At 36.7% G+C, this 15,133-nt stretch overlaps 1 protein-coding gene across 2 annotated transcripts in view; it reads left to right on the top strand.

The window, feature by feature from the left end:
• LOC132152179 (neurobeachin-like protein 1) overlaps positions 1–15,133 on the top strand; it is a 67,089-nt gene that overhangs the window by 35,223 nt on the left and 16,733 nt on the right. For both annotated transcript variants that reach the window (XM_059560948.1, XM_059560947.1), the window contains 17 exons: positions 2,967–3,056; positions 3,138–3,312; positions 4,244–4,377; positions 4,461–4,620; positions 5,613–5,715; positions 5,823–5,979; positions 7,029–7,187; positions 7,900–8,059; positions 9,111–9,199; positions 9,865–10,386; positions 11,141–11,316; positions 12,071–12,359; positions 13,125–13,436; positions 13,598–13,747; positions 14,251–14,408; positions 14,644–14,768; positions 14,877–15,000. In XM_059560948.1, the coding sequence (XP_059416931.1) occupies positions 2,967–3,056; positions 3,138–3,312; positions 4,244–4,377; positions 4,461–4,620; positions 5,613–5,715; positions 5,823–5,979; positions 7,029–7,187; positions 7,900–8,059; positions 9,111–9,199; positions 9,865–10,386; positions 11,141–11,316; positions 12,071–12,359; positions 13,125–13,436; positions 13,598–13,747; positions 14,251–14,408; positions 14,644–14,768; positions 14,877–15,000 (3,083 nt within the window). The remainder of the gene's footprint in view (positions 1–2,966; positions 3,057–3,137; positions 3,313–4,243; positions 4,378–4,460; positions 4,621–5,612; positions 5,716–5,822; positions 5,980–7,028; positions 7,188–7,899; positions 8,060–9,110; positions 9,200–9,864; positions 10,387–11,140; positions 11,317–12,070; positions 12,360–13,124; positions 13,437–13,597; positions 13,748–14,250; positions 14,409–14,643; positions 14,769–14,876; positions 15,001–15,133) is intronic.

The following is a 15,133-nucleotide window of genomic DNA, read 5'->3' as shown; positions in this document are numbered from 1 at the left end:
ATTACAAAATTATTGTAACTGTAATTAGTTACAGTTACTAAGACAAAATGAGTAATTAAATTACAGTTACTTATGAAATTTTTAACGATTACAAAGGGGATTACATTTGAATATTTACACACATCCACATACAGATTTAACTGATTTCTTTCCCAAATTGCACTGACTATTCTGAGACATACCGCCCTAATAATTTCCGGGATGCGGAAATACAGTCTGGTTCGTAGAATCCAGTCATAAAAACGGAATGCCTAACGCGGACGGAATATGCCACATTTTGGATGACTAAAGTAGGTCAGTACACTTGAATCAAAACATGACATCGACTAGTGTCTGTGAATATTAAGCCCCAAAAATGCAATATATGACTTGCACATTCTGCGTGTCTGTGGAAATCAGGCGCGGACTGGACACCGGGAGAACCGGGACAATTCCCTGTGGCCTGGCAGCCGATTTTGCCCCACTATTTAATATCATTATTGTATAATTGCCTGCCGAATGTACTAAAGCGATCATTTGCGAATCCGCCGTTTGATAATTAAATCTCTAATAAGTCATGAAGAGTCATGACTCGCGCGCTCTCCGCGCCTCCGCCAAACGGTTTGGATCAGACTCAGAGTAATCAATGCGAGAGAGAGAGAGAGAGAGAGAGAGAGAGAGAGAGAGACAGACAGAGAGAGAGGGAGAGGGAGAGGGAGAGAGAGAGAGAGAGAGAGAGAGAGAGAGAGAGACAGAGAGAGAGACAGAGATAGAGACAGAGAGAGAGAGAGACAGAGAGAGAGAGGGAGAGAGAGAGAGAGAGACAGAGACAGAGAGACAGAGAGAGAGAGACAGAGAGAGAGAGAGGGAGAGAGAGAGAGAGAGAGAGAGAGAGTCACAGAGAGAGAGAGAGAGAGAGAGACAGAGAGAGAGAGAGTGGACTGCTGGAGCAGAGAAGCAGAACTACTGTTCAGGGTTTCAGGTCAGTTTCATCTGTAAAGATGCTTTTTTGTCTTTGTTTTTTTATTTATTTAATCAAGCAGCAGCACGTTGCTCACCAGTCATCACTCAAAATACTATATAAAGGACTTCATTATTATCTGTTGTAATGTTACAGTAGTAATTTAGCTGAAAAAAAATCAGATTTTTTTATAGGTTTAGGGGGAGCTACGACAGACAACAACACAACCCTTACGAAAATTTACATTTTAATATTTAACTATAAATCCAGAGAAAATGGTTACTATTGGTTAACTGTGGTAACCAAAAATGTAATATTATTTTACAAATGTATTTATTTAAAAATCCATTTGCAAAAAAAATAAGGTTATTTTACTTTTATATAGGCTAATACAAGCATGTTTAACTTTTGTAAGGGAAAAACATGACTCCTGTACAGTATTAGGATTTTTCTATAAAGATATTGTAGCATTGTAGAGTATTGTATTGTAAAGTATAGTTTTGTTCAATCTTGAGTATTAAAGTCACGAGAGAGATGGATAACAGGGCAAAATAAAGAGACTGAAGAGAAAAATGGAAGTGAAGGTGCAGTTCAGGCGAGAACTTTTAATTATTTTGCATGTCCCCAAATTAAAGATTTAAACCTTTTTTTTTATGTCAGGTCCATACAAAAAATAGTATTGTCCATGAATTTGTTTGTATGAGGTTGAATTTTCCAGTCTGAATTTTTTTCCCAGTCCGCCCCTCCTGTAAATTAATGGCAAAGACATGGTTTCATTTACTACACATAGGCCTACTGAAGCTCGCAGTGTTTTCAACCTCTGCCGCCTCAATATAGGAGTACACAAGCACATAAACATAATTTCTAGAACTGCTCTGTGTCACTTCATGAGCATTTTATTTATTTTGAGAAAACTATCATCATATACAGAGACAGCAGTTTAAAAAAAACACCAATGTTTCAGGAGTTTATTACACAGAATACGTCACATGCTTATTAGATAACTGTATTTAAGTTGATGTATATGCTTTTATTTATTATTCTTGAATTTTCACAAATTTATAAAAGTAATCAAAAAGTACTCAAAAGTAATTAGTTACATTACTTTAATAAAGTAATTGAAAAAGTTACACTACTATTACATTTTAAACAAGGTAACTTGTAATCTGTAACCTATTACATTTCCAAAGTAACCTTCCCAACACTGGCTATATAGAAATGATGCACAATAAAAACAAGTTATGTTGTTTCATTTAACTTTACTTCCCGTCTGAGGGATAAACCAACATTTAATAAAAAATATATATGAACAATTATTGTACAATTAATATTAAAATAGTTTCTGATTATTTTACATTATTTACTCATACGTGACCCTGAGCCACAAAACCAGTCTTAAGAGTCATTTTTCATCTGAAAGCCGATGAAATATATATAAGCTTTCATATAAAATCTTGGAAAGCTCATATATAAGCTTTCCATTGATTAATGGTTTATTAGGATCAGAGATTAGAGATTCAACTATTTGAAAATCTGAGGGTGCAACAAAATCTAAATATTTCCATTCACTGTTTTCAATTATTGATAATAATCAGAAATGTTTCTTGAGCAGGAAACCAGTATATTTTCATGATTTCTGAAGGATCATGTGACACTGAAGACTGAAAATACAGCTGCACATCACAGAAATAAATTACATTTTATAATATATTTAAATAAAAACAGTTGTAATAATATTTCACAATATTATTGTTTTTACAATATTTTTGATCAAGTAAATGCAGCTTTTTTAAGCACAAAAGACCTCAAAAAGACGGTATATAAATATATATCTTTGTACATGAATCAAAGCATGCTGAAAAAGACTGTGTTTTAATAAAAATCTACCACTGAGACACACAAGTGGTCAAAATGAAAAAGAAACACTCATCTATGTATTTGCTCTGCAACATCATAAATGTCAGTCACTCATGTTTGCGACATAACTTTAACATGTACATGATGAATCGTCTTTTTGCATACACAGGCATGCAGGAAAGCAATTTGTCTGGATTTGTCCCCTAATGTGCTGCACGGTCGCCTGACCGGGAACAAGGTGGTCAACTGGGATATCAAAGTATGAACGGCGTTTCGCTTCCTTTGAGCTTGCTCCTCACACTTTCTGCTGAACCTGCTCACACGCTTTGGTCTTTTGTAGGACATGATCAACTGTGTTGGAGGGCTTCCTGTGTTGCTCCCAGTCTTGGAACAGTTGACTTTGTTAACCCCTGATTTACATCACGTGGACCCCTCGGGGTCAGAGTTCATCACCCCTGACTTGACCACACCTTCTGACGGAGACTGGGTCATACTGCCCTCAAACAGAGCGTCAGGTGAGCACATGCTCTTTATTAGACCGTCTAAAAATATCAAAAAGTAATAATTTGGGATATTTTGAAATCGTTGATTTAAATAAAGCTATAATAAAATATAAATATTAGATGGGGAGAAAAGAAAAAATGAGGAAAATTAGTTAAAAATAAATGACAAAAATGTGAAATATTTGAAACTAGAAAAAATATAACTAAAGTACGTTTATGCAAAAAATAACTTAATTGCTAAAGTTACTAAAGCTGAAATAAATATAAAGTGAAATAGAAATATAAAACTAATAAAAATGACAAAAGCACATTAATAAATTACTAAAATTAAAATGAAAAGTGAAAAAATTTAAATAAAAGCTGATTCTAAATATTAATAAATACTGTAATAGTAAAAAAAAACCTAATTAACAGCAGCTTATTAACAGAATAAAGCTGATTGGATCTAAAGATCTCACAACCATAGTTAAATTTATGACTGTTAAAAATAACTATTAAACTATTAAATTAATAATACGTAAACTATTAAAAATGTTTTTTTTATGAATAGAAATAAAGCTGAAATAAAACAAAATGTCAATATTAAATGACAAACTTATTGACTTAAAATTTCTGAAACATAACTTTAAATGATTAAAAAAAAAAGAAAAAAAAAATGAAATCATTTCTGTAAAGTACTAATGTTACTAAAACTGAAAGAAATGTAAAGTGAAAGAAATGTAGTAAACATGTAAATGGTCAAAAAGACAGAAGTGCATAAAAAAATTTCAACTCAAATTTAAATGAAGTTAAAATAGAAATATCAAAGGTAATTTAAAGTATTAATAAATAGTATGATCGAGTGTAGCTGTCGGCTGTCAGAATGAATATGTGACTGATCTTTGCATCTGTAGTATGTCTTGATAATGTTGTGATGTGATGTTTGTGGACATTTATTATTCAGAGGCCAGACTGGAGAAGAATCTGGTGGCGACGTTCTTGCTGGTGATCAAGCACTTCCTGCAGAGGCATCCCATAAACCAGGAAACCCTTCTGCACTCCCACGCTGTGGCCACGCTAGGAGCTCTGCTGCAGAAGGTACCCAGAGTTCTCTTTGCTTCGATTTCTCAGTCTTGCTAAGTGTGTGTGTTGATTTGCCGTGTGTGTGTGTGTGTGGGCAGCTGCCGGTGTTCCTGGTAGACGTGAGTGTGCTGGTGGCGGTTCAGCTGTTGATTGAACAGATGACGTATGAGAAGAACTCCCAGCTCCTGCAGCAGCTCTACACACACCTGCTCTTCAACTTCAACATCTGGAACCAAGGAGATTTTCCACTGCGCATCGGTTAGTGTGTGTGTGTGTGTGTGGTTTATGCATGCTGCATTTTATGTGTGTTCAAACCAGCTTCATGCATACTTTTGATACACATACTTTTCTTTCTTTTTTTGTTGTTGTTAATTGTGTCTAATTATAGGGAGCTTGATTATAGAGGGTTCTGGAAGTCAGAATCCCATTCATTTTCTCAATGGAATTTTTTTTTTTTGGGACAAATGGATAAAAAAGCATATAAAATAATTTGTTTACTTTATGGTTTTGTTAACCTACGCTTTAAAGCACATTGAATAAAACGTATAAAGTCTTTACATGCACGTATGTTTTTGTCAGTTTACAAAATGTATTTACATTTTTTAAAAGATTTCTTTAATATATGTTTTCATAATTTTTTTTTAAATTATATTTTAAAACATTAAGTAAAAGTTTTATTATGTCTATTAATTTGCTCGTTTAAAAAAGGTTATATTTTTTTCATTGTAATATTTGAATTATTAAACGGAGTATTCATAATTTATAATTAATGACCTGAATAAAATATTTTATTTTTAACTGTCACTCCTATAACCATTAGCTCAGGGGTTATTATATTATATTATATTATATTATATTATATTATATTATATTATATTATATTATATTATATTATATTATATTATATTATATTATATTATATTATAATATAATATATTATCTTATATTATATTATATTATATTATATTATATTATATTATATTATATTAAGATTTTATATAAATGTGTATGTGTGTATATCATTATTATATATATTTTTTAATGCATGTTTAAATGAAGAACTAAACTGAACTGAACTCATGATTCGGAAGAGAGATTTGAAAACTCTGTAATCCCAATGAAGAAAATGAATGGGAAAAATCTTTCCAGAGCTTTCTGCTCTGTTCACCGTCACTGTTGCTGAGTTCAGTGTATGTTCTTTGAGACTCTTATAGTTTTGTTATGATCTTGACGTGTTTGTGATGTTGAAGGTCACATCCAGTACATGTCCACCGTCATCAAAGACAGCAGGAAGCAGTTCAGGAAGAAATATGGAGTGCAGTTCCTGCTGGACACTATACGCCTTTACTATGGGTAAGACTACATCTCCCACAATCCCTCATTCCTCTGCTGTGTCCCATCATGACTGTTCTGGCTCTTTCTCTCTCCATTAAGTCATCCACTCTCTCTTTTCTTTCTAGTTCTGGAAGTAAAGATGCAGATCTGAGTGAGGATGACATTAAGACAATCAGAGCTTCTCTCTGTGGCCTTCTGAAGTATTACATCAGCAAGGGAACCACCCAAGAGGAGATCCAGAGCATTCTGGGATACATCGCTGCCATTGGAGACGAGGAACAGGTGAGAAGAGGATGTTGGTAGGCTCACAGTGTCCTATATAGTGTGCATGATTAGGATCAGCGGATCCCAAATCATAAAGTACACTACCATTCAAAAGTCTGGGGTTGGTACGATAAAAAAAAAAAAATTAAAAAATTATATATTTTTTCTTAAGTCGCAAGTGTGTTTGATAGTTTCAGTCCGGCGCCGTTCGCATTTTCCCGTCCAGCGCCACGTCGTTTAATTAGCAAATGCATTTGTGCTCATTTGTGCGCCCATGGGATGCTGGTCTAAAAGAGAGGTGTGTTCAGGAGCATTGCTGGCACATTGCTATTTTAAGGAGCTGAAAATAGACTGCGCCATAGACCAACTCAAACCTGGTCTAAAGTCTGGCGCAATGTGTTTTTTCTTTGTTATTTAAAGAGCGTACACGCTGCTTATTAAACACAGGAATGCACAGCAGCACACAAACATGCCAAATATGACAAATTAAAGGATTGCAATGCATAAGAATTTTTTGTAGGCTAATTAAATATAAATAAATAAATAAATATATATATCTTTGCGCTTGCGCTGTGTAAATAGCAAATCCGTCATGGCACGAGCGCAACTGGCTCTTAAAGGGAATGGAAGATGAGACTCTGATTGGTTTATTGCACGTTACGCCCCAAAAGACACCCATTACTCATTAAGAGAATGGGGACAAGCCATTTAGACCATGCGACTGGGCGCGCCAACCGTTTTACCATCGTTAAAATAGCAAAAGTGGATTTGGACATGCCCTGAGTGCACCTGCGCCGTGCGCTTTACACTTTGTGTTTAGATTGTTAAAATAGGGCCCTTTGTCTGAGTGTGTGTGTGTGTGTGTATCCAGGAAAGAAGCACTCTCTTTATTGTTATTGATTTGCCCATTCTCGGTTTTAATTATTCCTAAACCTCCATGTGCTTGATCGCAAACTGGATTTACTGCCCTGCCAATTCATTTAAATGCGGTCTCTCCCGGTTTCTCCTGCTCTTATCACTTATTAGAGACAAACATTATATTGAAATGCGTGCCTGTGCTGTTGCAGCTGTGTGGGATGCTGGAGCTGATGCTGACTCTGCTGCAGACCAGCGTGGCGCGGGACCAGCTCTTTCTGCTGCTGTTTGAACCAGGAGCGGCCGACTCCTGCTACGCTCTTCTGCTCAACAACAAACACTCCGACCGCCTCCGAGAACTCGTCTTCAAGGTGCACTTCATACTCTGAGCAGATTCTCTAAACCAACTTCCATCAGTTAGAGATTTGATTGGAATAGATCACAGAAATGAGAATTTGCTGAAAATGTACTCCAACTCATCTGCATCTTGGATGACCTGAGGGTGTTTCTTCACATGAACAGTTATGGAGAAATGGAGCATTGCATCACTTGCACACCAATAGATCCTCAGCAGTGAATGGGTGCCGTCAGAATGAGAGTCCAAACAGCTGATAAAAACATCACAATAATCCACAAGTAATCCAGAGCACATCTTGAGAAGTGAAAAGCTGCATATTCATAAGAAACAATACATCATTAGGTTGTTTTTAACTTCAACCTGGCTAAAATACCAGTCCTCTATCCATGATAATATGTCTTTCTCCAGTTAAAGAGTCATCTGGTCTGAATCAGGAGAGCAATATGCACAGTTTACAAGTCTAAACAGTTCTAAACAAATATTGTGATGTTTTCATTAGCTGTTTGAACACATTAGCAACTGGAGTGCAGCAGTAAATATAAAATCTAGTGCATAATGAAAATATTCATTTAAAATTCATAATTATATTTTGATATATATTCCTATTTGAATGCTCATCAACTCTAAATTTGTTTTATGTATTGCATAATGCATTATAAAATGTTTGATAAAGGCGGTGTTAAATGTCAAATGGATGTGTTATTAGTGTGTATGTGTTTGTGCAGCTGTTTGAGCGGATGCTGAAGTGTGATCGTGTGTATGAGAAGAGCAAGCAGAGGTTGCGCTTGAGGGACGTGGGATACTCGGGCCTCAGTCTGCTGTTCTCTGAGCTGCACCTCACCTCCACCCTCATCAAGTGCCTCCTTCACCAAGTGCTGTCTACTGGTCAGTCTGCTGAAACCTGATGAAGTCTGTACTAGCTGTTGGGGATTCAAATATTAATGATATATTTATAAGGATTTTGGTGGAAATCAAAACGATGTGAAAAAAAAATCTTAATAATTTCCATATTTTCAAAGCAAATGCAGTGTTGAATATTAATATAAAATTAATCTAAAATATTTAATATAATATAAATGGTAATCATTACTATTATTTCTCTCTCTCTCTCTCTCTCTCTCTCTCTCTATATATATATATATATATATATATATATATATTCATTATCAGATAGTTTTTATGGAATAATGCTTTTATTAATACTTTGAAGTAATTTTTAATGTATATTTTCTGTTTTCATTTTAATTTTTGTTAAAGCTTTGGTAATTTAGTTTTATGTATTTCAATTTTGTTGGTTTTTGTTTTTTTAAATATGCAGTTCCATTAATTTTAATTCAGTTTTAGGTATTTTAGTACCTCAAGATAGACTAAATGAAAATGAGAAATGTTGCATTGGAAACTAAATTAATATAGTTTTATATTATATTTATATAATTTATATTATCCATATTGTTTGATTAATGTTTTCGTATTTCTTGGACTACAAGTCGCACCTGAGTATAAGTCGCATCAGTCCAAAAATACGTCATGATGAGGAAAAAACATATAAGTCGCATTTATTTAGAACCAATAGAAAACATTACCGTCTTTAGCCGCGAGGGGGCGCTCTATGCTGCTCAGTGTAGACTACAGGAGCACTGAGCAGCATAGAGCGCCCTCTCGCGGCTGTAGAGGGTAAGGTTTTCTATTAATTGATTTTTAGTTCATTTATCTTGGTTCATGTCAAATTAATTTTGATAAATAAGTCGCACCTGACTATAAGTCGCAGGACCAGCCGAACTATGAAAAAAAGTGTGACTTATAGTCCGGAAAATACGGTAACTATAATAATCCTTATTTTAGAACACCATTCATTGATGAAGCCACACTGAATTTTATGATGGGAAATGTTTTTTCATTAACCCTCCTTTTTGGCCTTTTATCTCTTGTGCTCTAGACACTGTGGTGAACTATAAAGATCTGATGGCTGTGGTTCAGCTGACCCATAAAGCCGGGCCCAGTGTTCGCCTGACTGTATGCAAGAGGGTGAGCGCATTTATCACATTAATACACCACAGTTATTAGTGTAAACAAAAACAAAAAACTTGCAAAAAGCATTTAAGAAATAGCTTTTTTATTATTTTATAAAAGGATAAAATACACTAAGTACCAAAAAATAATCCATATGATACACGGGCTATATATTATAAGCCTTGTAAAGCCAAATGATAGCTTTGTGTGAAGAAATAATCAAGATTTATTTTCACATTTGCATGGGACATCTTTTTACCTTTCCCTAAATATAAGTGTTTGCAAAAAAAAAAAAAAAACCTGCACTAAATGATATGCAATGATGGAGAAATACTTTAGATGTCTTATGGCAAGGCAAGGCAAGTTTATTTATATAGCACATTTCGTACACAATGGTAATTCAAAGTGCTTTACATAAAAGAAAGTAAAATAGTAATGAAGAAAAATAATAACAAGAATAAAACAAGCAATTTTAAAACTTTTAAAATTATTAAAACTGTACTTATTTAAAATGAATTTAAAACAGTTAGAAAATGATTTTACATAAAATAAAATAAAAAACAGTGAAAATATATATTGCAATCAGTTCGGACATTGCACAGTGCTCATTCAATAAATGCACAGCTAAACAGATGAGTTTTGAGATTGTATATTAACAGCACTTCTGTTCTTTCCTGCAGCTGTATGCGCTGCTGCAGTCTCAGCAGGACGCAGCGCTGCAGATCTCCAGGCAGACGTGTTGGCAGGGCACTCTAATGAGTCTGTTTGTCCGGAGCCCCGGGAGCGATGGAGGGTCTGGTTCGGGCCGTTGTGACGCGGCCAGCCTGGGGAGTTTGGAGCTGAGCCGCAGCAGCGGAGGAAACCGCCTGGAGCCTCCTCTGGAGCGCAGGACTCTGGGAGACCAGCTTGAGGAGCGAGACAGCGTCTCAGACAGCAGGTCCATAGACAGCCTGGACAACGGAGAGCTGATGTCTCTCTCCGAAACACCTGGGGACACGCCGACACCCAAACCCTGGGGCGTGAACCTGTCCCAGCTGCATCTGTTCGATCACGGGGACAGCGGCAGTCAGACTCCGGGCAGCATGCCAAGCACACCGTCTCCTCCGGAGAACGCAAAGCCCTTCCCCGGAGCTTCCTGTCTGAATGATGACCGCTTCCTGTTTAGTGACAATATGTCCCTTGGAGAGTCTTTCAACAGTGAGGTGAGACTGATATGTGATGTGTTTATCATTTCCTTGTATTAATTGTGTCGTCAGTTTTCATCCACTACATGTTCTCGATAAGAAGTACCTGATAATAAGTACTATAATGAAGGTGTTAACGATTAAAAAATATAAATTAATTTAAAGCCTTTGTAAAATGCTTAGTGTCTGCACATGTGACTGCATATTTAATATTAATGTGGCAAGTGTCTAATTAATTTACTTGCTGATTATTAATTTTAATAATATTGAACATTGTTGTGTTTTATCATATGCTTTATTAACATTTTATGAAAGCTTTATGTAAACTGTGGTGAAATTGCAGCTTTTGTTATAAAAGGAGAAATGCATAATTACATTGCTGTTTAAATTAGCAAGGATGTGTTAAATTGCTCAAAATTGATGTTAAAGACATTTATAATGTTACAAATTATTTATGTTTGAAATTGTTTTAAACTTTAAAATGTCACATTTCCACATAAATATTAAGCAGCACAACTGCTTTCAATATTGATAATAATTTCACAGTGTTTTTACTGTATTTTTGCTCAAATAAATGCAGCCCTTGGAGAGCATATGAGACTTATTTCATAGCCATTAAAAAGAGCTTTCGATCCCCAAACTGTTGAAAGGTGTAGTGTTTAACCTTAAATCTAATTGTGGAGAAGTGATGGACTTGGTTTTGAAAGTCTTTATTAAATCGAAAGGTTTTTTTGAAGTGATTTGTTGATGTAAGCCTCTGTCTTGTGCCCAGCGTGCGGAGGAGGAGTTGTCCCGTCTGCTGTTGGAGATGGTGCTGTGTGTCATGTGGAGAGGGGTGGAGGGGTCCGATGACACCGCCTGGCTGGAGAGGGGGCAGGTGTTCTCCGCCCTCACCAAACTGGGCACTGCCAACGAGCTGCTGCTGCCCGTCGACCACATCAAACTCAAGTGTGTGCTCCACCACGGGTTTATGCAAACATGCACTAAATAATAAAGTCAAATAGAATGAGTATGTAATATAGTGCATATATTTATCAAAATGTTCCTCTCTAGAGTTAATTTTCCTAATGTTCTAGTTAACAAGTTTTGTTTATTTAATGGTTTTCTGTGTTAAATGTAATATTTTGTGACATTGTTTACAAGCTGTTGTATTAATGTCTTCCTGTGGTTGAAACACTGTTAGAGTGATTACATGAGACTTGAAACATTTCAGTATGTTGTACTGAATCTTTCAGCATAACTCATGTTTATTATTCTTGCTATGATTAGCAGAAAATAAAAAAAGATGGTCAGTTCATGTGCAGGTGGAACTGATGCGGATACAGAAATCTATACAAAACTGACAGATTTTGAAAGCAGAGACATTGTTTCATTTCTAAAGTAACAAAGCGCAAAGATTATTGTGATTATTGAATGGTAGACGAGTTACAGTGCAAATATCGTTTAGTAAAATTTCATTCGACTGAGAACAGCATAAGAGCAAATGATTAGTTCATCCAAGTGAACATGGTTTGAAAATAATAAAATCAATATTGTATGTTCGCCTGTTGTAGCTTTTCCACAGTGTATACACAAAATAGACGCTGACACAATCAAAACGTGGCATTGCAGAAGTGCTAATTAAAAGTCACCAAAACAAAATTTGATGCTGATATTTGAGCACTTGATCTGAACGTGCATTTTCTAATGTCTTTCTCTCCAGTCTGATGGAGAGGATGCTGGAATTGGCCGTAACGGACAACCGAGAGGCGACGACGGCCACGCTGCCGCAGCACACGGAGAACGCGGTGCGTCTTCTGCACATGGTGCAGGACTTCCTGCAGGCTGAGGGGCTGGTGAATCCCGCTCTGTGGACTGAGAGGGTTCTGGAGGACACGGTGACTCTGATGGACGGGCTGATGGTGTGGTACGCCTCCGGGACGCAGTGGCTCCTGCTGTCTCAGGTGGGACTACGGCTGCTGCTCGGGTTCATGGCACAGGAAGACCCGCAGGTGAGAGGTCATAAGGTCATATTAGGGATGCATCTTGATGTACAGTACCTTCTGGGGCCAGTTTCTGCAAGGGTGCATTAAATTGATCAAAAGTGACGGTAAAGTCATTTATTATGTTACAAATAAATGTAGCTTTTCCTGTTCATCAAAGAATCTCGGAAAAAATGCTCTTTTGGTTTACACAAAGATATACAGCAGCACAACTGTTTTCAACATTGAGAACAATCAGAAATGTTTCTTGAGCTGTAAATCAGCATATTACAATGATTTCTGAACACTTCAGTGACACTGAAGACTGGAGGAATGATGCTGAAAATAGTTTCGATCACAGAAATAAATTACATTTTAAATCTATATTCAAATTCCTTTTGTAAAACGATTAATCGCGATTAATCGCATCCAAAATAAAGGTTTTTGTTTACATAACATATTTTTCTGAAATATATACATGCATGTGTGTGTATTCATATATACATAATAAATATACACAGTACACACTCACATGTATTTTGTATGAGATTAATCTCGATTAATTGTTTGACAGTACTAATTCAAAAAAAAAAACAGTTATTTTAAGTTGTATGATATTTAACATTACTGTTTTCACTATAAAACTGTACTGTTATTTTTAATCAAATAAATGATTGTAAAAACATTAAGAAAATCTCACCAATGCCAAACTTTTGAACTAATACTCATAATCATGCTCCAACAGCAGTTTTTAGCAATGATTTTTTTAATTCACATGGTTCCTCGTCCTGGCAGGTGTGTGCGATGGCTACGGCCAAACTGAATGGCATCCTGCAGACGAAGACGGTGGACTCTCAGGATGAGGCCTGTTATCTTCTGGGCCGTGTGGAGGAAATCCTCAGGCGCTCTGTGAGCGAGGAGCGGACAGGGGAGACCTACTCGTTTTTAGTGCCTCTCCTCCGTACCCTCCTGTCTAAAGTCCACAAGCTCCTGTACATGGAGCTGCACCTCCCCTCCCTCCCCGACACCAATGGGAGCCCGTCCTTCTTCGAGGACTTCCAGCTGTACTGCAGCTCTCCGGAGTGGAGGGTCTATTTGGATAGATATGTAAGACACTAAATGGAGACAATTGTGAATTTAAGCTCCCACTTATTTTCTATTTCTGATAGGTTTAACTAATAGTGCATAGTAGTAGTAGTTGGTTGGTTTATGCTCTTCATTGCACTCTGTAGTTTACAAATCTGAATTTTGTGTATCTGTTTTGAAAGATCATCCCCTACATGAAGCAATATGAGCTCGAGACGTTCAGTCAGGGTCATGAGAACATGGCTCTCTACTGGAAGGACTGTTATGAGGCGTTCATGCTCAATCTGCACCGCAAGGACCGAGAGAGAGGAGAGAGCAAGATACGCTTTCAGGTACAAAACATCTACTGCTCTAAAGTTTGGGCTCGGGGAGATTAATAAGAAATTAATACTTGCATTCAACAAGGATGCATTCATTTTTATTAAAGGTGACATTAAAGACATTTATAAAGTCACAAACGTTCAAAGTAATGCTGTTCTTTTGAACTCTGTATTTATCATAGAATCCTAGTCTCTTGTGCAGCAATTCAGTTTATTAGAGCGATATCAGAAGATCATGTGACACTGAAGACTGGAGGAATGATGCTGAAAATACAGCTTTGAATCACAGAAATAAATGACATTTTACCATACATTCAGCTAGAAAACAAATTTTTGAAATTGTAATAATATACCACAATATTACTGTATTTTTTTATGATCAAATAATTGAAGGCTCTGTGAGCAGAAGAGACTTTAAAAACATTGAAACGTTATTTCAAAAAACGTGTGTAGAATTCAACTTCAAATTTAATGCAGAATTCACAAACATTTTCATGTTCCTCAAAACCCCTCAGGAGCAGTTTGTGGAACCGTTCAGTCGCCGAGGGCGTCAGGAGAACCTGAGGTACAACAGCGTGCTGAAACAGATCCACACGCAGAACAGCGCCATCCTCAGGCAGTGGAGAGCGGCGCGCAGAGGACTCTTCTGTGAGAGAGGACCCTGGGTGGACAAGTGAGTGTCCTTTCTGTCTGTAAAGGTCACTGAGACCAGGAGTGGACAATGTTTGTACACTGGAGGTTTTTGACTTTTAGATTTAAAATCAGTTCTTTTTTCTAAAGAATAGAGATGAATGCATGCACATGACAATAATACAATAAAATTAGTTTTTGCCAGGATGTAACAAATTAAAAGCTATTGGCTATTTTTTTTTAACAGGATCTTTAATGCTACTGTTTGTGTTTGGCAGGCAGCAGAAGGACATACACTGGAAGCTCTCTAGCGCTGAAAACTACTCTCGTATGCGACTCAAACTGGTGCGGAATTACAACTTTGACCCCCATAAAGAAGCCAGTGCCTTGAGAGATAACCTAGGTAAGACATTCACTCGAATTCTGTAACTTACAATCTTTAAGGAATCATGTGATGGGCATTATAGGAAGTAAGGTGGTTTTGTGTGTGTGTGTGTGTGTGTTGCTTCAGGTGTGCAGCACCAGCAGGTAAACGCCGAGTCACTGTTGTTAGAGGCGGTGAAACAGGTGAAGGTCAGTGATCTGGAGGATGACATCCTGGAGCTCCTGGAGGAGGATCCTGCTTCAGCCAATCAGTGAGTCTCAGCTTTAGACAGACAGGAGCAGTAGCCAATCACTGGAGCTAAATACAGAAACACACTTTTACTTAGTAACTGGAGATGCACACTGTAAAAAAAAGTGTGTAAATTCTTTGAAACTTCTTGAATG

Source organism: Carassius carassius, chromosome 10 (assembly GCF_963082965.1).
Source record: "Carassius carassius chromosome 10, fCarCar2.1, whole genome shotgun sequence".
NCBI lineage: Eukaryota > Metazoa > Chordata > Actinopteri > Cypriniformes > Cyprinidae > Carassius > Carassius carassius.
The sequence above is the reverse complement of the archived record's forward strand: the minus strand, read 5'-3'. Positions and strand labels throughout refer to the sequence as shown.